This window comes from Artemia franciscana, unplaced genomic scaffold (assembly GCF_032884065.1).
Source record: "Artemia franciscana unplaced genomic scaffold, ASM3288406v1 PGA_scaffold_38, whole genome shotgun sequence".
In the NCBI taxonomy this organism is placed as follows: domain Eukaryota; kingdom Metazoa; phylum Arthropoda; class Branchiopoda; order Anostraca; family Artemiidae; genus Artemia; species Artemia franciscana.
Window position 1 is genome coordinate 1,333,878 of NW_027062676.1, and position 24,577 is coordinate 1,358,454.

A 24,577-nucleotide genomic window follows, 5' to 3' on the forward strand; every position below is an offset into this window, starting at 1 on the left:
ATTAATTCAAAAACGTTCAGAAATTAAATAAAACACTAGTTTTTTTTAACTGAAAGTAAGGAGCGACATTGAAACTTAAAACGAACAGAAATTACTCCGTATATGAAATGAGCTGTCCCCTCCGTAATCCCTCGCTCTTTACGCTAAAGTATGACTCTTTGCCACAATTCTACTATTTAAAACAATTAAAAACTTTAGCGTGAAGAGCGAGGGATTGCGGAGGGGACAACTCATTTCATATAGGGAGTAATTTCTGTTCGTTTTAAGTTTCAATGTCGCTCCTTACTTTCAGTTAAAAAAACATAGTTTTTTTTATTTAATCTTAATAAAACTCGATGTATGGAAGGATCTTATGTCTCATATGCTCCATTTTCAATTCGAATCGGATCCGGGGACATAGGGGGTTGGAGGGGGGAAACAGAAATCTTGGAAAACGCTTAGAGTAGAGAAATCGGGATGAAACCTGATGGGAAGAGTAAGCACCAGTTATATATACGTGATTGACATAATTGGAACGGATCTGTTCTCTTTTAAGGAGCTGGGCGGTGTTGATTTGAAAAAATTAGAAAAATTGAGGGATTTTTAACTTAAGAATGGGTGACCGGACCTTAATGATCTTAATTTGATATTTAGAAGGAACTCATGTCTCAGAGCTCTGGGGGTGTTGGAGGGGGAAACCGGAAATCTTGGAAAACGCTTAGAGTGGAGAAATCGGGATGAAACTTGGTGGGTAGAATAAGCAAATGTCGTAGATACTTGATTGACGTAACCGTACTGGATAAATATACGTAACTTAAGAATTAACTTACGTAACAAACTTTTATATTCTTATATTTTTATTATGCATATGAGGGGGTTTGTCCCCTCGTTATTACCTCGCTCTTTACACTAAATCTTAAGTTTTGTCCCAATTCTTTAAGAGTGACCCCTGAATCAGAAAGGCAATAGAATAAATAGTTGAAATTATTAAAAAATACTTTAGCATAAAGAACGAGGTATTTATCTCCTCCTAAATACCTCGCTCTTTATGCTAAAGTATGAGCTCCATATGAGTGTTATATAAGTGCCATATGAGTTCTTAGCTCTTGTTTGTTAATAAATCTTTTTAATGAATAAAATCCTTCTCTCAACCAATACTGAAAAAATAATAAAACTTTAGAATAAAAAAGGAAAATAAACAAATCTGCAATAATAATGACACCAGAACTCAACATAAAAATGAATGAATATAAGCTTATTCATCTTGAACTTTAGGTTTATACATTTTTTTTTTCGTTTTTAGTTTCCAAGTGGCGTAGCATTGCCCCTTCCTTCTTCTTTCGTCTTTAATTATAAATACGTAAGGGAGTACCAATATTCGGATTAACCAATCTAATAACATTTCGGGGTTCTATGACATGGAGCTCAGTATAGGCCTCAGCTGATGAAGATTCGTAACAGTCAGGCCTTCTTTTAAGCCTTCAGTATCTCTGTGCATTGACAAAAGATAGCTCTAGACTCTCCCCATTCTTTTCTTTCGGCAACTTATACAGGATTAAGTTCAGCCTACCGCCATGTACCTTTATATCCAAGATTTTATTAGTGACGAGTGTAGTTTGTTCTTGAAATTCAGCTTTTGCACACAATTCAGTGATTATCTCATTGTTAACATTAGTGGACAGTTTAAGTGCATTGAACCGAGCTATCAACTTCTTTTCGGCATGTCCAATAATTTGCTTAACCGCCTGATCAAACACTAATTTTATCACAGTCGTTTTGTTAACATTACAATAATGTTGGCAGTAAAATTGAATATTTTCTTTTATAAAGTAATTGGAAGAAGATTTACAGAGGACAAGGATGAATTATCCTTTATTCCAAAGGCTCTATCAACACTTCGAGTAAATCACATAATATCTAAATTTCAAACAGTTCGTGGTAACGAACTGTAGTAAGGAGCGACCCGGCTCAATAGTAAGTGAAACTCTAAAAAACGGAATTTTGATGCTAAAGGATGCATTAAAAGAATTGGATTTTTATGCTGATTTTAAATACATAAGTTTTATCAAATTTAGTCCTACTCATTAAAAGTTACGAGCGTGAGAAAATTTGACTTATTTTGGAAAATAGGGGAAAACACCCCCTAAGAGTCATAGAATCCATACAAAAATCACACCATGAGATTCAGCGTATCAGGGAACCCTACTGTATAAGTTTCAAGTTCCTATGTACAAAAATGTAGAATTTTGTATTTTTTTCCAGAAGACAAATCAAGATTGCATGTTTTTTTTTTCTTTTTCCCAGGGGTGATAGTATCGACCCATTGGTCCTAGAATGTTGCGAGAGGGCTCATTTTAACGGAAATGAAATGTTCTAGTGCTCTTTTTAAGTGACCGGAAAATTGGAGGGCACCTAGCAGTGCTGTCACTTACTTGAAGTACTACTTAAGTAAAATTTTTCATTACTTGTACTTGTACTTAAGTAAAAACTCTAGGGTGTACTTATTACTTGATACTTAAATAAGATTACGAAATACTTATTACTTAAGATACTTTTAATGTACTTGTTTTTCAAATACTTTACCTTTGACACGAAAATTTTGTGTGTGTGTGCTTTGGCAATGTACAAGAAAACATCACCTTTAGATTTAGAGCAAACTCAGATATAGCTTTTGTGTGTCTGTGCTTTGGCAATCTACAAGAAAACATCACCCTTTAGATTTAGAGTAAACTCAGATATAGCTCCATGCCCTATTTTTGGATATGAAATAAGGTTTTTGTTTTTGACGAAAAAAATTATAGTATGATTAACACTTGGTTTAATTTTTGTTTAAAAGTTATATAACCAAGAAAATTCAAATTATTTCACAGTTCACTGGTCGACAGTGAGCTAAAATCCCTTGTTTTGTGCTAAATGTTGCATACTGTAGTTCATTTGGGCTTATATTTCTGACTTTAGTGTTTAAGTTTTGTCATCTCGTCAAAAGAACCAGATTTCTACCATTTCGTCATCTTCAGGACCATATTATTGGTAAAACTACTGAAGCTATAAATCTTTGCCCATCTAAATGTTGTCTGCAATAAACAAGTCTAGGGAATTCTAGCTGGATCCAATGCAGTGGTATTTTGTCAAATTCGTTCCAGCAAATTCAGGTATTCAGACGAATCTGACTTCAGATTTGTCACTCCATTCATAAGTTACAGGCCCTACTAAATTAAAGGAAAACTCAACTTTCTTAGGACTTGAAACCCTATCCCCCTCGCCCTATTTGAGATAGGGTTTGTGATACCAGAGCTTGATATGAGCCCCGATCTTAAGCATCTTTGGTCTAGTTTTCATTCGGATCCGTTACTCCATTTGCAAGTTATACTAAATTAAACAGAAAACTTAAATTTTTCAGGAATTAAAATCCGCTCCCCCTTATTAAATTCGAGCTAGGGTCTTTGTCTCAAAACTTGATATGTGTCATGGTCTTAGGCCTCTTTGGTTCGATTTTCATTCAGATCCATCACTCCAGTCGCAAGTTACTCCAGTAAACTTTTTTTTAGCAGGTAAAGCCCTCTCCCCCCTGTTTTATTTGAGCTAGGGTCTTCATCTTTCAACTTGATGTGTCTCATGATCCTTGGCACCAAATCTGGCCATCAAAATTTTCATCCAAATCCAACCAGCGTTTCTCCCCCTATACGTGATTACACAGACGGACGGACAGACAGACAGACGGACGGACGGATTTGGCAACGTCTTAGGTAGCCATGTTGGCTAATTGGACCCAAAAAAAGGATGGCATATCATCATCCAGGTATTATCACCTATCTGTCCGCCCGTCTGTGCAATCGTGTATAGCGGGAGAACCGCCAGTCAGATTTGTATTGAAATTGAACTACTTGGATTAAAATTGAGCTTAATTAGGGCGATGGGGCTTTAAGTGTTAAACTTGCATATGGAGATGAATTTCGATGAAAATTGAATAAAGATGCCTAAGAGTATGATATGCATTGAGTTCTGGGATGGAGACCCAAGCTTAATTAAAAGTTGAGTTTTTCATTTAATTTAGTGTAGCTTGCGAGAGATTGATGGATCTCAGTGAAGATTGAACCAAAGGTGCCTAAGACCGTGACAGGCATCAAGTTTTGAGATGAAAACCCTAGCTCAAATATAACGAGGGGGAGTGGGTTTTAAGTGCTGAAAAAAGTCAAGCTTTTGGTTTAATTTAGTGTAACTTGCGAATAGAGCAGCGGATCCAAATGAAAGCTAGACCAAATGATGACTAGGATCAGGGCTCATATCGACACTGATATCGCAAGGCCTATCTAAAATAGGGCGAGGGGGAGGGGGTTTCAAGTTTTGAGAAAGTCGAGTTTTCCTTCAGTTTAGTAGGGCCTATAACTACTTCCCCAAAGCGTAAAGAGCGAGGCGTTGAGGAGGGGACAACCCCTTTCATACACGGAGTAATTTCTGTTCGTTTTAAGTTTTAATGTCGCTCCTTACTTTCAGTTAAAAAAAACTATTTTTTATTTTATTTAATTGAATATCCAGTCCAGTTGTAAGCGGTTAAACAGGCATTCATATCGCCTGAATGAATGGTCAGTTTGCACCTAAAGTACCAAGGAAAATGAAATAGGATTATCTGAATTGGTTAAGTAAAAACTTGCACAACCATGTACACCTTTTTAAATGAAAAAAAAAATTGGGAATTCAGTTTTTAAGGAAAAAGTTCTGGATATGCAGTTATGCTATTATTGACAGAAGTGGGCGCCAAATTGAAAAATGAGAAACGTGGGTATAAAATCAGCAAAAGATAAGCTAAAAAGAATTAGCCACTCAACGGCTTAAAAAGGTGTTACTTCCCTCTGCATGTGTACTTAACTTTGGGTTCGTTAAAATCTGAATTTTTCTCGGGTGAAAAGTGTTGTCGAATTTGAAGAATTGTTTGTGTTTGTTTATTTTCACGGTTTAAAGTGGTAAAACTGACGAAAATGTGAAACTGCACTAAAAACTTCATAATTTTGAAACAGGTTTTCAAGTATGGATAGATTTAAGATTGTTGAAGGAGTAAACAAAGATATTTTATTTCAATATGCAAAGTAGGTGGATGCACTTTAAGAAGACAGTCACTGTTAGAACTAATTTTGAATTTATTTTTAGAAAAGCAAATATCGAGCAACAGACAGACAAGTGGAATTTTCCCTAAGAAAAGAGAATTGCGGCAAATGGTGGAAAAGATTAACAGAGGAATCACTGAAACTGCCATGGCTCAAGGTGAATTCTTCTATTACTTTTATATTTTACATATCTTTCAAACAGTTCATCTTAACCTTCTAGAAATCAATTCAAAGGGTAATATTTATGGTAAAATGTACGTAGACTAGCTTGCTATGGCGTCATTACTACAAACTTCAACTATAATTTCAGAAACGAAAAACTACCCCTTACGCAACTTAAACGACTTATACGAAGTTTCAGTTAAACAAATGAAACCATTCCTTATTAATCCATTAACTAAACCTAGTGTTCATACTAAAGGTGACAAGTTTTCGTAAGGAAATGTGGCAAAGCTTGTTAGTTTACTCAGAATGTCTAGTGGCACTATCTCATAGAAATTAGTGGGAGTTGGGATATCCCATAAAAAAATTAACTGGTTCTTGAAAACTTATTATGTCGTAACTTGCTGTGGGACTCTCTTGATAGATAGGTTACAAGCCATTTTTCAATGAAAATATTGAAAAAAGTGAATCTTCAAAATCTGTGAGGGGGGCAATCTGGTGTCAATTGGGGACGGGAAGAGACAGATGACATTAGTTCCGCATTCGATGTCACTGAGATCGTCTTTATAAGTTGACTCTATGAGCTTGCATTTTGAATGATTTCTACAAATTTCAACCCACAGAAGTTTTGGATATCCGGTAAAAAAAAATGAATTGGTTCTAGAAAACTTTTCATTTCGCGACTTGCTGTGGGACTCTATCTTGATAGATAGGCTATTATTGAGAAACAAAAATGCATTTTTCTGAAAGTTGAAATAGCAGCTGGGCTATATTTAAAGCTTTACGCTTCTAGGCCCAATTGTTTTGTCAGCCCTTTTTTACGACATTTTCGGTGAAATTTCCAAAAATTTGGGGAAATCCTAGAAAATTTGGGGAGAGTGGAAGTACTGAACAGAACGCAACTGATGAGCCAAAAGTAATGAAAGAGAGAGGTGATACCGAACTCTCAGCTGTCTTGGGAGATATCTGATAGCTTATAAGTGGCTAGTTAATTCCTTTGTTGTTTTAAAATCACTTTTCTGTAAATAGGCAGCGCAGTGGTGGCGTGCACATAGCACTTTGATGATAAAGCACATCAGTCTGGTTTTTGCTACGAAAAAACAAATCACTTAATGATAATTTATTGCACCTCCTGGCATTGAGCGCCCCTAGGCCCGGACCTAGTGAGCCTATTGGTAAATCTGGGCCTGAATACCAGTAATGAATTTGCATATGCAATTACTTGTTTTTTAATCCTGCAGATTAAGGCAATTTTCATTTGGGGTAAAGTTACCATTAATCTAGGCGTAAAACATATGAAGCTAAAGTGCAATGTGCTTTATTTTGTAGCATCTAATTAGGTATGATTAATTAAACTGTGGTAGATTATTCAAAGCCTTAGAATGCATGAATAGGCCGAGTAATTGAATGGTCCGGATTATGGAATGCTTATGGAAGAGTAAAATTATTCATAATTATAGTTTTTCACGTCTTCTACGTCATTGTTATTTTTGTAATGGCCAGGTTTGCCAAGGGCAGACTAGGCTCTGGAGATGGTCCTATTTTAGGGGCTCTCTGCCTCTTCCTTCTTCTTTTTTTATACATGTGTTTTCATTTAATATTTGTAATTTTTGTTTAAACTGCTAATTTATGTAAGCTTCATTTGAATTATTATTTTTTTAATAAAGTTTACTTGTTACAACTTGAAATGTACCTGGGAATAACCCAAGTTGGATCAGGCATGTATTCTTGGGACCCAACCCCCCAAGATTCTAGGTTTCTGCCTTATTTCTATATCTTCGCTTAATTTTCATGTTCGTTTTGCGTTTAAACAACATTGGGACACCCAGTTCAATTATAAAAGTCGAAACGCCTTTTATTCTGGCAATAGAAGTAGTGAAGCGGTACATAGTAAATAAAAAATGTGTATTAAAAGGTTAAGGATTTTATTAAGTAGCAGTAGAGTCTTTCTACAGTGAGCAATTTGAATTTTCACTTTCGTCAATTTTGTCTTATTATTTATTCTTATCCACTCTAAAATTGGTTGGGATTTAAAATGTGTTTGGTATTTTCTTCTTCTTTTTAGATTGACTTTGACAAGTGGAAGAGCCCAGAAGATTTTGAAGAAGAAACCAGAGATATTCTCCAAGATAGGCCAGATATTTTGAGACAATTACAGGAAGATGAAGGAGTAATTGAACCAAGTAAGACTTATGATTAGGATAATTTGACTTTTTTTAAGACTATTAATTACAATAAGAAAGTGATAGATTAAATAGTTATCGTTTTTAGATTTTAAAACATGTTTTTCCACTCAGTGGTGGTTCTTGGACTGGGTAGGGGAAGGGGGCAGCTGCCCCCCAGTTTTTCTGACATCTGGCATTAAATTCTTTTTGTTTCGTATTTTTATACTTCTATAATACACTTCCCCCCCCCAAGGATTATGAGACCTAAAACAGCTGCTGTTTCCTGCGATTGCAAAGTCGGAAGTTCTGAAGAGGGATCAACAATGAATCCCCCGGGTAACCTTTGTTCAATTCGTCAACTGTTTCAAGGGTATGGCTTGTTTTCGGATTAACTCTGTATGACTTCAAGTAAGAATACACCATATAATGAAAAACTCATGATGTTTTCCTCTTTTATATAGTGAACAAAAAAATTTTCTATTTTTAAGTTCGAACTATTTAGTTAATTGTGGGCAAAAACTCAGCATGGTTTTCTTCACCTTCACACTCCTTTCGCAAGCCTTTTTCTTGTATTGTTAAAAGCTTGTAAGTATAAAGGTTTATGTGAGATAGACAATATATTTATTTCACGAAATTTCCATTGCAAGCTCCAAAGGCATTCAAATTTCAGGATAAAAAAAAAAAAAAAAAAAAAAAAAAAAAAAAATACAACAATAAACAGAAAAAAAACAAGCATCAAACGAAGGATGAAAAAAATAACACATAATACTAGTTAAAATACATTAAAAACTGTAAATTTAAAGTTTAAACAGATCATTAAAAACGTTAAAAAGGAAGCGAGCGAATATACACAAACTATTACTACTACTAACAAATCGCCGCAGCACCAAGCCGCCTGAGGCCCACCCAAGCTCCTCCTCCATCCCAATCTATTCAAAGCCTCCCTCTTTACACCCTCCCAGGAAGTTCCTATTTCCTTCAAATTTTTCTTTATGACATCTTCCCACCCCAGACGAGGACAACCTGCTTTCCATTTAGCCCTAGACGGTTGGCAAAAAAGGAAAATCTTCGGCAGCCTGTCATCCTTCATCCGCAGAACATACCCTAGCCATCTCAACCTTTCTTTCATTATAGCCCTAGAAAGCGGGATTGAACCATATTTTTCGTAGAGCCTACTGTTTGAAATCCCGTGAGTCAGCTGGGCACCCAGAACAATTCGTAGGCAGTTTCTCTGGAAAACATCTAGTAAATCATCATCTGCTTTTTGGAGCGCCAATGCTTCAGAGCCATGTTTGACCATTGTCCTTACTGTACCTTCTAATATCCCAATCTTGGTTTGCAGACTTGTCTCCCTATTCTTCCAATTTTTTTTTTTAACTGAGAAAAAAACACCCTGAGCCTCAGCCATTTTACTTTTAACTTCTTCACAGCTGCCATCTATTTTACTAATAATATTATCAGGGTAGGCGAAGCTGCTCACCCGATCAATCTTTTCGTTACCCAATGTCACATTTTCATCTTCACTTGTACCTAGCCCTAGTGGCTTAGTCTTCTTAACATTAATTTTCAAACCTATTCTAGCACCCTAAACTCGCAAAACCTCTAAAAGTTCATTCATTTTGTTCACACTTTCATCTAGGATGCTTAAATCGTCAGCGTAATCTAAGTCCAAGAAAGTTTTTCCTCTCCATTTGATTCCGTGGTCTTGCATTACCTTTCCTGTGCCCCTTAAGAGAAAGTCCATCAACATGATCCATATAAATCGGGATAGAAAACACCCCTGCTTATATCATCATCAGGATGCTTAAATCATCAGCATAATCTAAGTACAGGAGAGTTTTTCCTTCCCAATCGATTCTGTGATCTTCCATTGCCTTTCCTGTGCTGCTTAAGATAAAGTCCATCAAAATGATCCGTATAAAGAAGGGTAGAACACAAGCCTGCTTAACTCTTGATTGAATACAAAGCCAGGTTCTAACATCATTCCCTACTTTAACTGCAACAGTATTATTCTCGTACATAGCACTAACCACTTTAATGTATTTGTCTGGTATACCATATAATGATAAGACCTTTGCAAAAGCTCTTCTATTAACAGAATCGAACACTTGATCATAATCTATAAAACTGAGGACCAAAGGCGTTTGACAACTAAGGCACTTTTAATTATTAACCAGAGAGTGAAAATTTGGTCGACGCATCCTCTATCTTTTCTAAAACTGCACTGTTCTTTTCTTAAAACTTTGCCTACAGCCTCTCTTAGTCTAAAAAGTATCATATTACTAAGTAATTTGCTACATACAGAGACCAGACTAATGCCTCGATAATTACGACACTCACTCTTACCACCTTTCTTATACAGTATTAAGGTTTTCCTAAAATTGTTAGGTACTTCCTTTTTTCAAAAATCATATTCATAATCTTCAGTATCTTATCTCTAACCTCAGAGCCACCATATATAAGAAACTCACTTACCCCACTATCAGCTCCTGGAGCCTTATTATTTTTTAATCCTTTTAGTACTGTCGCTAATTCTTCCTCACAAAACAAATCTTCCTTCACTTCCAAGGTGTCACAAACTTCTTCATTTTCCTCTATATCTTTTCCTGCAACTGCATCTCGGTTTAGCACATTCTCAAAATGTTCCACCCATCTCTCTTTAACTCTTTCCTTATCACTATTTGTGGCCCCTTTCCTATCTTTAACTGGGACAAGTTCGGATTGACCAGTCCCTCTCAATTTATTAACATGCCAGTACAATATTCTACTGCATCTTCCAGATCCTTGGCAATTTTATCCATGGCCTCCACTTAAACCTCCTTAGTTCAAATTTTAATGCTTTCTCCACTTTCTTTACATTCTCTTTTCTGTGTATTCAGAACTTCCACGATAGAGGTTTTCTGCCTGCTCAGTGTCGCCAGAAAATTTTCTCCCCAAATAACAGCTTCTCTATGGTAAAAGTTAGACTGATGTTTGGAAAAGTCTTCAAGTGCATTTTTCCAGTTAACATATGGCTCTAAAACAAGCTGACCTAATTTTTGATGGAAACCTCGTCCGGCTTGGTCAGAAGCAAACTCAGTACAATATTTACAGAAACACTCTTTTTTTACTGTCGAAAAAACTAGTCATCTAGCTAGAAAAAACTTATCCATCCAGCTAATCTGGAACTTCCTTGTTTTCTTCCCATGGCTTGAACTGGGAATGGATAGTTACTGTTGGGTTTAAAATGCCTTTTGAGTAAATCGTACTTTGTTTCATCGGAAAGCGAGCCTCTTCTGTCAAAAAACTTCCTATGCCAAGCTCAATGTCAATATTTATTTCAGCTTTCATCACTTCAGCATTTGCTGAGCTGAAGTCCTAGGTTCGGGTCCAAAGGGTACGTTTTCGTGAGGTGGAGACGAAAGTTCATTACCGACGGCAGTATTCACTTCGCTATTGCCATCTCTTTCTGATTCAACATCACTAATTCGTCTTTTTTTGCTCCAAAGTTCGAGAACACTTTGCTGTTTTTCGGCATTTTCACATTTGGTAACGACCTGTAAGTAAAAAACCATCGGTGGCAATAGTAATGGAAAATCTAAAGTAACAAAAATTAAGCATGCTTGGTGGCAACATATAGATCCTAGAATATTCACTTTGCGGTGATTCTAACACTGTCAAATTTATTAAGTTTAAACCCGTTAAAAGTTAGTAAAATGTGTAAACTTTTATTATTTTATAAAAAAAGCCCCCTGCCCAACCAAAATCGATCTGATCTTAGTGGAAACTGCACTGTCTAATTCTGGACTCCTAGCATTCTTTAAACAGAATTTCCAAATCCCTAACTAAGAAATGCAAAATTTCTGATGTTACATGGTTTTTTATCATTTTTTTTTTTGCTAGTGTATCAAACAAGCAATCCTAGAAATTCTGGAGGAATATCATTTCAACATGTGTTGTGAGCTCTTTAAGAGTATTAAGGCATAATTTAGGGCTGTTGCTCCTGGGACTATGGGTGCCATGTTAACCACGGAGACAAACGTATCTGATCTTTCGAGTATTTTAAACAAAATGGCGATTGAAGACGCTGATCCAGTGGAAATTGGGTATATAAGGACCCCTAAAGCACATTTGTTCTCCAACCGTTTTCAGCCAGAAAAAGGAACTAGAAAAAGAATTCGTTGTTTCTTTTCGCGGATGGGGGGAGAAAACTGAAGCCTCAAAAGTACGTTTTAGGCTCAGGTTATGTTCATAGCGATTTAGAATCAGTGATTAATCTATTATATCCCACTGAAAGGGAAGTTTTAGGGTTTAACAGTGCAATATGGGTGCTGTAAAAGGTAGTTCTTCTATTGCGAAAACGTTGATTTTAATGAAAAATGATAGTTCCAAAATTGATCCATTAAAAGCTGTACTTTATCCTGAAAATGGGGGGATAAACGTCCTAATATCAAGGATAATTCTATTTTGCTGTGGGAAGCAAACTCTCTTTACAAAAAAAATGTAACAATACGATCGCTAATTACTTCAAAGAGGGTGAAAAGTTAGACAGAAAGTGGGTTTATAATCGGGCAGTGACTTGACCGGATAATTGCATACTGTAAAATCAAAAAAAAAGCTTCACACATGTATCTAGATTCTTAATAAATGTCCTACTTTTGCCAAAAATCCCAAGAAAGCATGGGGAAATTAAACATTTCACGAAATTCGGGGGGGGGCGAAGGCCCCCCCCCAACCCTGCGTACATACCTGACAGTTACGAATGATTTTCATAGGTAAGAATTCTCAAACCTGGGGGGGGGTCGCGGATGGTTTCTGTGTTACACTACAAAAGCTCGGATCTTGGAACCTCAATAACTGCTGATAAATGACAGGAACGAGACGATCTGTCTATACATGATAAAATAGAACAAAGGTCAATATGATCAAATCTTCACATATCAGAGATGAAAACACCTGAAATAAAATTTGAAGCGAATATCTAAAGACCTATACTGTTTACAAAATTTGCAAAAACCACGATTAAAATGGTTAAAAATCACATTTTCTTTTCTTCTATTCTTACATTTTTCCATCTTTCACTTGTTTCTTAAAAATAATAAGTATTATCAATAACCTTGTTAATCCCAAGGGATCGCTCTCTCAGAAATCATGTACGCCAGATGGTGTGTCCCAAGCGTGGCCGAACTGTGCCAAGTGCTTTGTGGACTGTGCCTAGCGTGGTAGAAGAGTTCGGCACATGCACCGATCCGCGATGTACACCAGGTGGCATGAAGTCAGCATCCCCTTGATTCATCTACATCATTCGTGTTGTTTTCCACTGATGATTTACGTATAAAACCGGAATTAATTGCACAATTCACGTACTGAAGAGCTTGATCCGTTGCCATAGTAGCAGCAAACATTTTTAGCTCCTAGGATTTAGAACAGTTGTTGCTAGAGTTACTGAACTCTGATACTTGTTCTTCAAGTGTAATAACAATTACTGCATTGTTTCTTAAGTCATTTTGTAACTGGGTTATTTTTGTTTTAAAGCTCACTTGATTATTTTGTAGTGTTAACTGCCCATCTTGCGTAACAAGAAAAGGGGATTTATCCTTACGGAGTTCTTAATTTCCAAATCTCGTTCTTGGAGCTGTCATTTCTCTTTATTAGATCAGTCAGATCAGTTAGATCAGTCTCGTTTTTTTCACCTATTTGCTTTTTCTCTTTTCATTTTTTTTCAAAAAAAAAAGAAAAAGACACTCTTTTTTTTTAGCACTGAGGACGACTTGGTGGAGGTCCTTGTCGAAATATTTGCTTGCTTTTCATGTTTTGCTACTGGCTGATAAAATCCTCGTTTTTTTCACCTATTTGCTTTTTCTCTTTTCATTTTTTGTTTCCTTTCTTTGTTTTCGTTTTTCGAAACTGACTTTTGCGTAGTTGATTTTGTACCAGACTTCGGTGAGCACTGTGGTACTTTATAGCCAGGAGGTAGAGACTTTGGTGTTATAGGCATTTAAAAACCATCGCTCAGGGGAAGGGAGGACTGGCGATGTAAACAGAACCACTCACTGCATTATTTTCTCTTCTCAATTGATATGCCTGCACACTTGGAAGGCATATGCCTGCACACTGTTTACACCGACTGTACTGAACTGTGTCACTAGCGCCGGAATGCATATGTACTTCATAGATTTTGATCTATTGCCCAAGTGAAACAATTATGCAGGTTATCTAGCTCTGAACTGGTCAATAGCTGGGAAGTAGTCATTGAATCTGCATACTTCTGTAGATTGTTAAAAATTGGTTCTTATCCAGTATATTAATACACAGACAATTTCTACTAGGTCTTTCTTAAGGTTTGTTAGAAACTAAAAAAAAAAAGAAGAAAATCTTTCTGCTATGTTTCAGGCAGGCTCTTCTAACAAATCTTAAAAAGGACTTGGTAGGGCTTGGCTGTATATTCATTTACTGAAAAAAGCTTATTTCCCCTCCATTTATTGAATTGTTTTTCTCCATTTCTTTATGTATTTATCCTTTCTTTGGCGAAGGAAAGATTATAAATTGACATAAACTACTTCTGTTGATCAGAACATTTGGAACATTTAGAAATTTGGAATGTCGGTTGCCTGTCTTTATGTGCATTCTTGTTGCAGGCTCTATTTTTAAGTTAAATGCGGCAATTATGAAGTCAAATGGACATTAGTTTGCTCAGTAGTGAAAATTGAGGCCAATTCCAGACGAGGTCTTAAAAAGAAGCCCATTATTTATTTTATTTTTTTTTATGTCACTGAATGCTGTTACAGACTATAACTGTAAAGCCTTCCTGGTTTGCTTAGATATGTGAGAATGAAAATTCTTAACGGAAGCAGAGATTTTTTTCTTTTGCAATACATCCTATTTTTGGATTTTAAATTTGTAGGTTGGGTTTTTGTTCTTTTCTTTTCTAAATATTTTACAACCGTGTTCTATTATCTACCGCATTTACTAATGTCCGGGCCAGTGCAAAACCAAGAAGTGTAGAGAAGCTACGCTTCGCTCAGTCGTACACGTGTATCGAATTTCTCTGTTTGATCAAGGTAATTTCATCTATTAGTTGGGGTTGAACCGGACGCTCTCTTACTCCAAAACTAATTAGTGAAAATTCTACGAAAATTAGTAAGAATGCCGTTTAAGCCTCATATCTCAAGGAAGAATCCTCATTTTGGCAGACTGATGCTTTCAAAGTTAAAATGCGAAAACTGTTTTAGGTAGGTCAATTTTTTCTGGAATCTTGCTCTAATGCCCTTACTTTAATGCTCTTATTCCAGATGGCGTTCTCTTTAGGGTCATGAGGGGGGGGGATTCGGACTTTTTTGGGGCTGAACCTGACGGTTTCCGGTTCTACCCTACATGGGTAAGAGTGGATGATTGCTTTATTTCTTTGCTTTTGGCCGGGATTGTTAAATACATCTTAAAAGTAGAACATAAGTATCCTTGTACTTATAAAATAATGATTTTTATTTTGTAAACAATGCGTACTAAGTCATTTCAAATTTTACTAAAACAATATTTACCCAAATAACATAAGAGAAGAAAGATTGCTTCTGGATTTCAACACCATATTCAATTTTTTTCTCTCTCTATATATATCTATCTATCTATCTATCGATCTCTCTGTCTTTGCCTCTCTTCCTCTCTTGATTCTTGCGGGGTTAAGCGTAGTTGATTGTTTTATTTCTTTGCATATGACTCTGTTTTTTTTTTTTTTTTTTATTATTTCTAGAAAGTAAACCCGAAAGACGCTTGGATACCGTGATCCACATCAGGAAAATATGAGAGAGAGGGTTGGAGCATATGTAGAAAGAATGAGGTCAACCCGAGCAGCTACAGCTCACTTCAAAGTGACGAAATTGTTCTTCTAACCTTTCTACCACATTGTTCCCACCGACTCCAACCCTTAGATGTTGGTTATCTCGATCCTTTCCAGAGTGGTTTCAAGCTAAGGTTCAATGACTGGCTTGAGTTAAACCCTGAAAAAAGGGTGTCTATTCACCAAGTGGCTGAGCTTTGTTTAAACTTTCAAGATTAAACAAGTTCAAATCAGGCAAATGTAACAGCCTCGAAACATGATGAAATTTGCCAGTCCGGGGCAAGGGATGATATTTCTACAGCTGGGTGATCAACTGGCGCTAGTCCTGCTCCCAGGCCATCAACTACCAACCGCAAGGTTAGTTTGTCAGAATAACCCCAGAAATGGTTTGACCTTCCCCGCTTATAGAAACTTTTCATGCAAGATCTCATAAGCAGAGCAAAACTGGAAGAACTAGGACACTCACGGACACCAAAGAAAGGAAAGAAATGAGTCGAAATAGGATGGAAAAGGAAATAAAAAAATACCCTAAGGAAATGCCTGCGCTAAATCTCAAGCTGAGTGAGTTATGTGATTGGGATCGTTGGTGAAGAAGACAACCGTGATGACCAGCCGTTCGACCCTTCTTCCTTGTCAGTGGGAGAGTACGTCCTTACCAAGTTCCCGCTAAAGATGTCAACCCGCTGCTACGTTGCATTATTTCTGGATATTACAGAAGCTGAAGCTATCATCAGTTTGATGCGAAAGAAATGAGAATAGTTTGTCTTCCCCGAGTACACGTTGCAAGTGTAGATTTTTCTGATATTTTCCAAAGTCTGCCAAAATCTTTATCCTGTGGAGGATCCAGAAGAGGGCTTCGGAGCTTTCGCTTTGAATTTGATTTCTTACCACACAATATGTTTTAATCAACCAAGCCGAAGACGTTCTGTTTTCTTCTAAATCTTCATTTCAATAATTTTGTGTAGCTGTATTGAAGTAGAGAAACTGTTTTATGAAAGAATTTAGTGTTTCTGCAAGACTTCAAATAGATTTTTGGCACATTTTAGCTTGTCTGAGCCCAACCCTCCAGGTAGGGTTAGTTCAGACACTAACAAAAATATAAGTGCAAATTTTGAGGAAATTTGAAGAAGAAAAATTCGAAAAAAATTTCAAACATTTCAATTCTGAGAGGTGTTTAGAGAACATTGGATTTCCATTTTCCTTTCATAAGCAAATGAGGTATTAGCGATTGCCCAATTTTGTCCAGTTCAGCCCCGACCTCCCCTAACGATTCTGCAGTTTTTACTCTTTACTATTAAAAACGCATTTATATCAAGCATATTCTCAGAGTTTATTCAATTTTTGTTCTTTTTTTTATAATTATTGATACATTTCATGATTGATACTCGTAAATGAAGACAGACAAGGGTATACCAAGGATTTTTATTCGGGAGTACAAAAATCTTAAGAATACGCATTGAAAATTTTTTTATATGCAATTTTGTTAAGTTTCTACGAGTCAGAAATTTTTTTGAGGAGAGAGGGTTCAGACCCGGTAACCCTCTGCCTGGATGATCCTTCGAATACAGATAGTACAGAATGCTATGAAATTAATTCATAGTTGGAGCCTCCATTGAAAAAGGTGCATAATCATTCAAAGACTTTATCCCTTCCCAATATTCAAGGCTCGCCCCTCAGCCTCCTGTGAAGTAAAAAGTCCTTCTTCTCATGTGTCAGGTAATTAAGTAAATAAATGTGCGTATTATCTGGAACGTGCGGGTTTATTCACTTTTCTTGTTTTTTAGTCAACTATCGCCAAGTTTATTTGTTCGTCTATAATATGGCTCAGTTTATTGGATTTCTGTACATATTCGTAGTCATGATGATAAATTATGCCAAAAAAGGACCAGGTAAGTGATTTCTTTATCATTTTTTAGTTTCTAAGATATTGAAGAAATATTTTAATTAAATTATAAAAGAACATTTAGTTGATAAATTAGTTTCCGTCGGGAAATATCTGATTGAATAATTACTTTATAGACAACTAGTTAACGTAGGTCTCCTATGAATTAACAATCGGGTAACTTTTAAGGCTAGTTCTCAGGCAATGCAAATTTTATTTTGAGGGGTCTAATTTGCATCAGAAGTTTTCCAGAATATCCCTCTCGCTAAAACTGTTGAAAATGGTAAACCAAAGTAGTCTGGTCATTTGAGGCAAAAATGGGTGCAATCTTGATATGAGAGATACTGAGCTTCGAATACATATACACCTTTATGACAGTGGTCGGGTATAGTTTTGAAACGTGGACACTTCAAAAGTAAGAGCAAGATTCATTAAATATTTTCCTGAGGAATTGTCTAAGGATAGTTTTTAGTATCGGTTTGACTGACCGTATGTCAAAGAACAAGCTCTTCGATAAGTGTAGTTCTATCCCACTTTCTAGAGCAAAAAAAAACGAAAAAGGTTGAGGTCGCTTTGACACGTTTTACGGATGAACGAGGACAGATTGCCAAAGATTGCTCTTTCTAGCCGGCCAGCTTGGACAAAAGGACAAGCAGGTAGTGCCCGAATTCGGTGAGAAGAAGTCATAAGGAAGGATTTAAAGGAATTGGAATTCCATGGTAGGGTATAAAGTATGATGCTATGAATTGATTAGGATGGAGGAGAAGCGTGTGTAGCTGTTGCTCTGGCGGCTTGGTGTTACAGTGAGCTTTTAGTAGCAGTAGGGGTAGATGTAGCTCCAGTGACTTTAACATATATTCTAAAAATTCTAAAGCATGCAATTTGTGAGAAACCTTGTCCCTGACATTTTTTCACTGCGCTCAACCATTTCAGAATAGAGGGCGGAGAGTGTGGAGCGCTCAGTCAGAGCTGGCTTTATATTTTTTTTTAAGTTATTAAATTACTGTTTTATTTATTAGTTATTTCAAAGCATTTAATACTATTTAACACCAATCTAACAGTCTCTATAATTTGTATAATTGATGTTAACATAACTGAAGCTATATACACCTGGATCATCACAGAAGATAAGTTTTTCGTGACCATTGATCTTGAATTACTTATGACTCATACATGAGATTTAGGAGACTTTTAAGACGACTTTCAAAACACTGGATGAAGTTAAATACGTGTCTCAAGCTTAATATCTCTCACTCTAAGATACAACCCTCATTTGACCGGAGTAGAGAGAATAAAAGGTTGCTGTGATAGAATTTAAATATTGAATCTATTCAATATTCACTTTTTAAATGCCAGATTGAAGATGTATACGATTTTCCTCATTATGAGGTGAAATCTCCATTGGACTGGACTGAACCGTCCAGTTTGTTCCGACCTGGTCTGGAACGAAAGATTATTATGATACATTCAAATATTCAGGATGTAAGCTTAAAATATAGACAACTTGGGTATTGGAAAATTGCTTTTTGACTTCTACGTATATTTCAAATTTCCCCAATTCGTAACAGTTTTTAGGCTTAGTGCAAAACCTATTTTCTCATTGACAGCGTGATGTTTGGTCTCAAAGTTCTGATTAAAAAATGTTTGTTGTCTTTAGTGGAACAGTTAGATGTGAATTTTATATCCAGAATATTTTGGTCCAATTTTTCTTAAGTTTATGCGAATATTGGGAAAATTGGCTTTGTCTACTCACCACATTAAAGGTGGCACCACCACAGGACTATATTAAAACTGAAATATAACCTTCATTGGTCATATATTTTTGTTGTTGTGATGGGACTAAATCTGGTTGCATAGAAAGTTTGATCTATTGATTTAGTGTTGGATTTGATTCAGCTTGGATGTTGCAAAAACTATTTATTAAAAACTTATCTTGCGTTACTGTAAATAAAATTTGGCATATGCATTTTTTAAATAGACAAAGGTCAAGTTTTTAGGGGGGGGAAACCTAGTGCTTTCGCTTTTTCTGTTATATCAGAAAAAAATGTAGATGACATATTTTTACTTAAGAAATCTAGAAAAGATTCATATCTGCGTTAATATAACCGTTAACATAAACGGTAAAATCAATTTTGAATGTGAAAAGCTTACAAATATGTCTTGGGTTAGATATGTCTTTGGGCCAGAAAAAATCTCTCTGTGGAGTACTTCTTAACAAAATTTCGTCGAAACGACGATATTTTATTTTGGGAAGGGTTGCTTCGAAAACATTTTTGTTTATTGGGAGGGGCTGCTTGCCACTGTGATATTGTCAATAGCTTTTTACCAAACAGATATTTTGAAGTAGGAGAGTATTCTTGAAAAGTAACTGGTTGGATGTCGTTGGATATTTTGTATATAGTATTTTGTCATTGGGTGTTTCGTCGTTGGGTATTTTTATATAGTATTTTGTCGTTGGGTTGGACGTTCTTGGATATTTTGTATATAGTAATGTAACAGAGTGAAATTTAAGGGATTTTGCTTACACTTTTTAATTAATATATCTAATTTTCTTATTTGGAAGCTTATTGACCAGTGCATTTTTATAAGTAGAGAAGTCCTCATGAGATTTCTTTGGCAGGAATGCCCTCATTCTCACTCAATTGGTTTTTCAAGTAGATCAATCATAGACGTAAGTTATACCTCTAAAAGAATATAGAGTCAAATAATAAAATGCAGAAAAAGAACCGATACCTCTATTCATACCACATCACAGATGTGCTTGAACGACAACGCATCTTTACCCAATGGTCTAATATCAAGAGAATTAATATCAAGCCAAAAACGTACAATATTCATAGGGTAACCAAGTACAGGACGTGTCGTGATAAAGAAGCAAGTACAGAAGTAAATTGAAGTAACACTTTATACAAAGATATCTCGTTTAATGAAAATATAAGCAGGCTATAAACACAACAATTACAAAACGAGAAAGTAAATAGAAGCAAGTAAAAATCATAAATTCTCTGAATCTGGGAATTCTATCCGGGATTACAGGATGGGCACACCTGCCCCACCCCTGCATGTTAAATAAAGTTTTATGTAAATTACTATTAGAAAATATTATTTCCGCAATGCAGAATTACGAAAATAAACTTAATTTTACATCAACCTAAGAATTGTACCAATCATTTTGATTGAACTATATTTGATTTGATTCAACTCCGAGAATAAGTATTCTTATGCTTTCTTTCATCGCAGGTTTAGCTAAAGGTTTACCTTGCCTTAGACCTTAGTTCCTTCAGTACCTCCGGAGGCACACAGGGCGTCGATGAATAGCCTCCAATCTTCCCTCATGTGAGCTGCTGTGTATATATCTTCCCACTCTGGAATGAGACTCGTCTGAAGGGCTCTTCTGTCACGTTCATACGTCCTGCGAAGCGTGTTCTTTGGTCTTCCTCGGCGACGGTGCCTTTCGGTTGCCAGTGGAGGAGTATTTTTGGAAGTCCGTGATCTGGCATGCGGAGGATGTGTCCAAGGTATTGTCATCTACGTTGTCGTACAACGGTTGCGATGTCTGGCTGGCCTGTGCGGGTACGGATCTCGTCGCTGCTGACACCGTCTCTCCAACTGATTCTAAGCATTCGGCGAAGACAGTTATTCTTTGGCGATAAGGCGTTTCTCCTGTTAGCTTAGGTATTCCATAGCGTGACTCAGGACAGACAGTACATTACTCTTGAACAACCTGTGTTTCAACTTCAGCGATTATACGGTAGATTTCCAAACCGGTAGAAGTCTCTGAAATGATGCGTTGGCCAAGGCTATCCTGGTTCGCAATTCTTTTTCCGAGTCGCCACTGAAAGTGACTGTACTTCCTAAGTACTTGAAGTGTGTCACCTGTTCGATGTCCTCTCCTCCTAGTTGGATTCCCATGGGTGAACTACCGATTGACATAGCTTTTGTCTTTGGGGTGTTGACTGTTTAGTCTGAATTGTTCAGCTTTATCTGCGAGTTTATTCAGGAATTTCTGAAGCTTCTGCTTTTCGGCTTCTAAGAGCCCCACATCGTCGGCTAAGTCGACGTCCTGAAGAGGTTTTTCTGCAATCCGGATTCCATGCCCAGGTAGCTGTTTAAAGATGTAGTCTACAACTAGGATGAAGAGGAGCGGTGACAGGACACAGCCTTGCCTGACGCCAGGCATCACCTTGAAGGCGCGTGTGTTGCTGTTCGATGTTTTAACACAGCATTCCGTCTATTAGTACATGGCAACTATTAGACGGATTAGCTTCTCGGGAATGCCGTAAAACTGCATTAGTCTCCACAGGGTTTGACGATCCACGGAATCAAATGCCTTTTCGAAGTTCATGAAGAGTGTATACAAGCGCTGTCTCCATTCGTTAGATTCCACCAGCATGGTGCATATGGTAAAAATAAGGTCGGCACAAGATCGTTTCGGCCGAAATCTATGCTGTTCTGCACGGATCGTCTCCCAAGCTTCTTCGACGTCTTCTGGTAGGTTATATAGGGCTTCAAATTTATTGGACGGTTTGATCCCGAACGAATGTCGGACGTCCTTGTTACTTAGTTTGTCCAAGTCAAAGCTTCTGAGTATGTCCGTCTTCAGCTTCTGATTATTGGTGTATTTGTGGATATCTCTATGTTGAAAGAGCGTACCGCCGATCAGCAAATCATTCCCCATAGCCATAACCTATTCCCCGAGCTCCATTTTCATTTATGGTGCCAAGTCCGTGATGGCCCATCAATTCAGGGAAGTAGGATCTGTCTTGGCCAACCTTTCCGTTGAAATCGCCTAGAATACAGGTGACTTCTTGGAGTGGGATCGAGTCGATCAAAGACTGGAGGTTGTCGTAGAACTCATCTTCAAGGGTGTCATCAGCATCAGTTGTGGGTGCGTAGCACACGATCAACAACAATTTGGCGTTGTTAGAAATAAATCTTGCATACTGTGTTCTTTCACTGACCAATTTCCACGAGCAGAGGGTCTTTGTCACTTTTGGACCTAATATTGCTGCAACTCCGACCAAGTGACTTTCAGCTTTTCCGCTGTAAGACTTTAAACATCTTACGGTCACCGCCGATTTTCTTCTCGCCACAGCCTTTTCACCGTGCTTCCGAAATGGCGACTATGTCAAGTCAAAACTTCTCGCATTCGTGAAGGACTTGCTCTGTTTTTGACAGTGCCGTTGTGGTTCTAAAATTCCATTGGCCGATCTTACTAAGTCTATTGTAGATAGACTTAATTGTACAAAAAAAATGAATTTTCGGGATTCCAGCCGGATTTTGGACTACTGGGCTACTTGGCATCAAAATGGACTTCATATTTGGGCTGCGCGTATCCAAAAACTCCCGTAACTCCTTCCCTCAACCAATGTATGTCTAGGATGTACTTGGCGTCAATCGGGTCAACCTGTGGCAGGAATCTGCAAGAATTCCATTTTTGGCATCGAAAATGTGACCGTTTGAACTCTTGGCTGAGCCAACCCAATTGTTGATGTCAACGCACACCCTATATGGCCGTAACTGACAATAATAATGAATGTGATTTCGAGAAAAGGTCTTAAATTCGCTTACGGCCTCTGCTCAAAACCGGAAAATTTCAGTTGCGTCCAGGACATAAAGAACATTTCGAAGAAGTGAAGTAGATAGGCCCATAATAAGTATAATGTCATAGAGGCACTTAGTATGAACAAGAATATGGAGAAAAATGGGATCCGAGGGAAATGTCAGTTACGACCTTTAGCTAAAACCGAGACGATCTATTCATTTAATATAAAAAAAAAAAAAACTAGCACATTTGTATGTAACTCTTCACGTCTCAGCAAGAGACCTTCATTGGTACCCATCAAAGGTGGTTTTGGGGGGGGGGAGAGCAGTTGTCCTGGGCGCAGGAATTTTAGGGTCGCAAAATTTCAAATAAATAATCTAACGGTTATAATCATTTTGTAATTTTAAAAGTTTGATTTTTATTAAAATAAAGTAGATGGTTCAGGTAATAAATAAAAATTTTGCCTGAAAATTTTGTGGGAGACGTGAGGGAGGGTCGCTAATCAAGATTTTGTCCCTGGCACAAGAGAAGCCAGAACCGGCGCTGGTAGCCGCCATTACTAGGTATGTCCTTGGTGAGTTACTTTCCTTTTGCTTTGTGAGAATTAAAGAAATGTTTCATACTTCATGATTCAGTTATTTAGTCGTTTGTTATGCTTAACCAAAACTTAATAAAGATATAAGGAACTTAAGATAGGTCAGAACCCTGAGAAATTGAAGCCTGTTTATTTGCAAGATGTTTCTATTCCCTTTTCCAATTCGTGTTTTTCAGATTCAATGGAGGAAACTTTTAGCAATGTAGGCGAAGTTTTCAAGTTTGTGCAACTGATGGCTTTCCTAGAAATATTACACGTAATATTTGGCTACACTAAAGGTGGATTAATGGCGTGCTTTATTCAAGTGAGTTCCCCTATTTTGTGAATGAAGGTTTCTTCTTTATTAAAATAGAGCATAAATATTTGCACTGTTCCACTTTAATTTTAAACAATTCAAAATAAAGTGTTTAGTCATTGCCTCATGTTGTGTATCTGCACTAAAAATTTAACAAACCACTGATGGGGCTCAAAAATCATATTGATAACAATAATGCTTTGAAAACCAAGACTAGGAAATGAATTCAGATTCTGAAGTACGTAATTGGCGCGAGCTATGAGATCGTGGAAGTTTGCCTATGCAATTGTTCTTGCTGTGTCGTCTGTTAATGTTTTAAGACTTGCACCAAAAAGATAAAATTTGACCGTATCAACATACACTAAAAACAAAAAGGGTCCAAGACAGGTCCTTGCAGTACTCCACAGTTTACTTGGGATGCAGAACTTTTAGTGTCATGAAGCACAATCCGTATTGATCTTAAAATGTAAATACAACCATGCAAATGTGATATCAATAAACTGTAAAATCAAATAATAACGATACACTATGGAATTTGTTCATAAATATATAACTTAAATTAGAATCGGATAATTTGAAAGGTAAAAAATATAAAGGTTAAAATGTAAAACGTAATGTTACAGAGGTGAAGACTGGTTTAATTGTCTAATCAAAAGGATTACAGGCGCGTCACACACGAGATATTGAACTCGTTTTTTATCTTTTCCATTCTGCCATTCTGCTGATATCTGGAGTCTAGTCTTTGCAAATGTCTCTCAAAGCTAAGAAAATGAGTTTGACGGGCGACAGTTGTGTGTCCAATATGAAGATCTTCATTTTTCATGGACGAGGAAAAGCACGAAAGCTAGAAGGTAGCATAATCCCAATCAATCTAATTTGGCAGTATACTTATCTGGAAGGTGCGTTCGCCCAGTCCCATTTCATTTTAATTTTGGTATTGAAGGGTTTTTAAAGTCACTAATTACAAAAATAAGACTCAAAATGCTGCATAATTGTCCTAACACAAGAAAAGGATGTAGCCTACATGTTCCTTAATGGC

The 24,577-nt window shown here is 36.9% G+C and overlaps 1 protein-coding gene across 1 annotated transcript in view; it reads left to right on the forward strand.

The window, feature by feature from the left end:
• The window catches only part of LOC136041804 (very-long-chain (3R)-3-hydroxyacyl-CoA dehydratase-like), a 52,106-nt gene that overhangs the window by 15,800 nt on the left and 11,729 nt on the right, over positions 1-24,577 (forward strand). The window contains exons 3-6 of the mRNA XM_065726561.1: positions 5,125-5,238; positions 7,309-7,426; positions 17,006-17,110; positions 23,420-23,547. Coding sequence (XP_065582633.1) covers positions 5,125-5,238; positions 7,309-7,426; positions 17,006-17,110; positions 23,420-23,547 — 465 coding nt within the window. The remainder of the gene's footprint in view (positions 1-5,124; positions 5,239-7,308; positions 7,427-17,005; positions 17,111-23,419; positions 23,548-24,577) is intronic.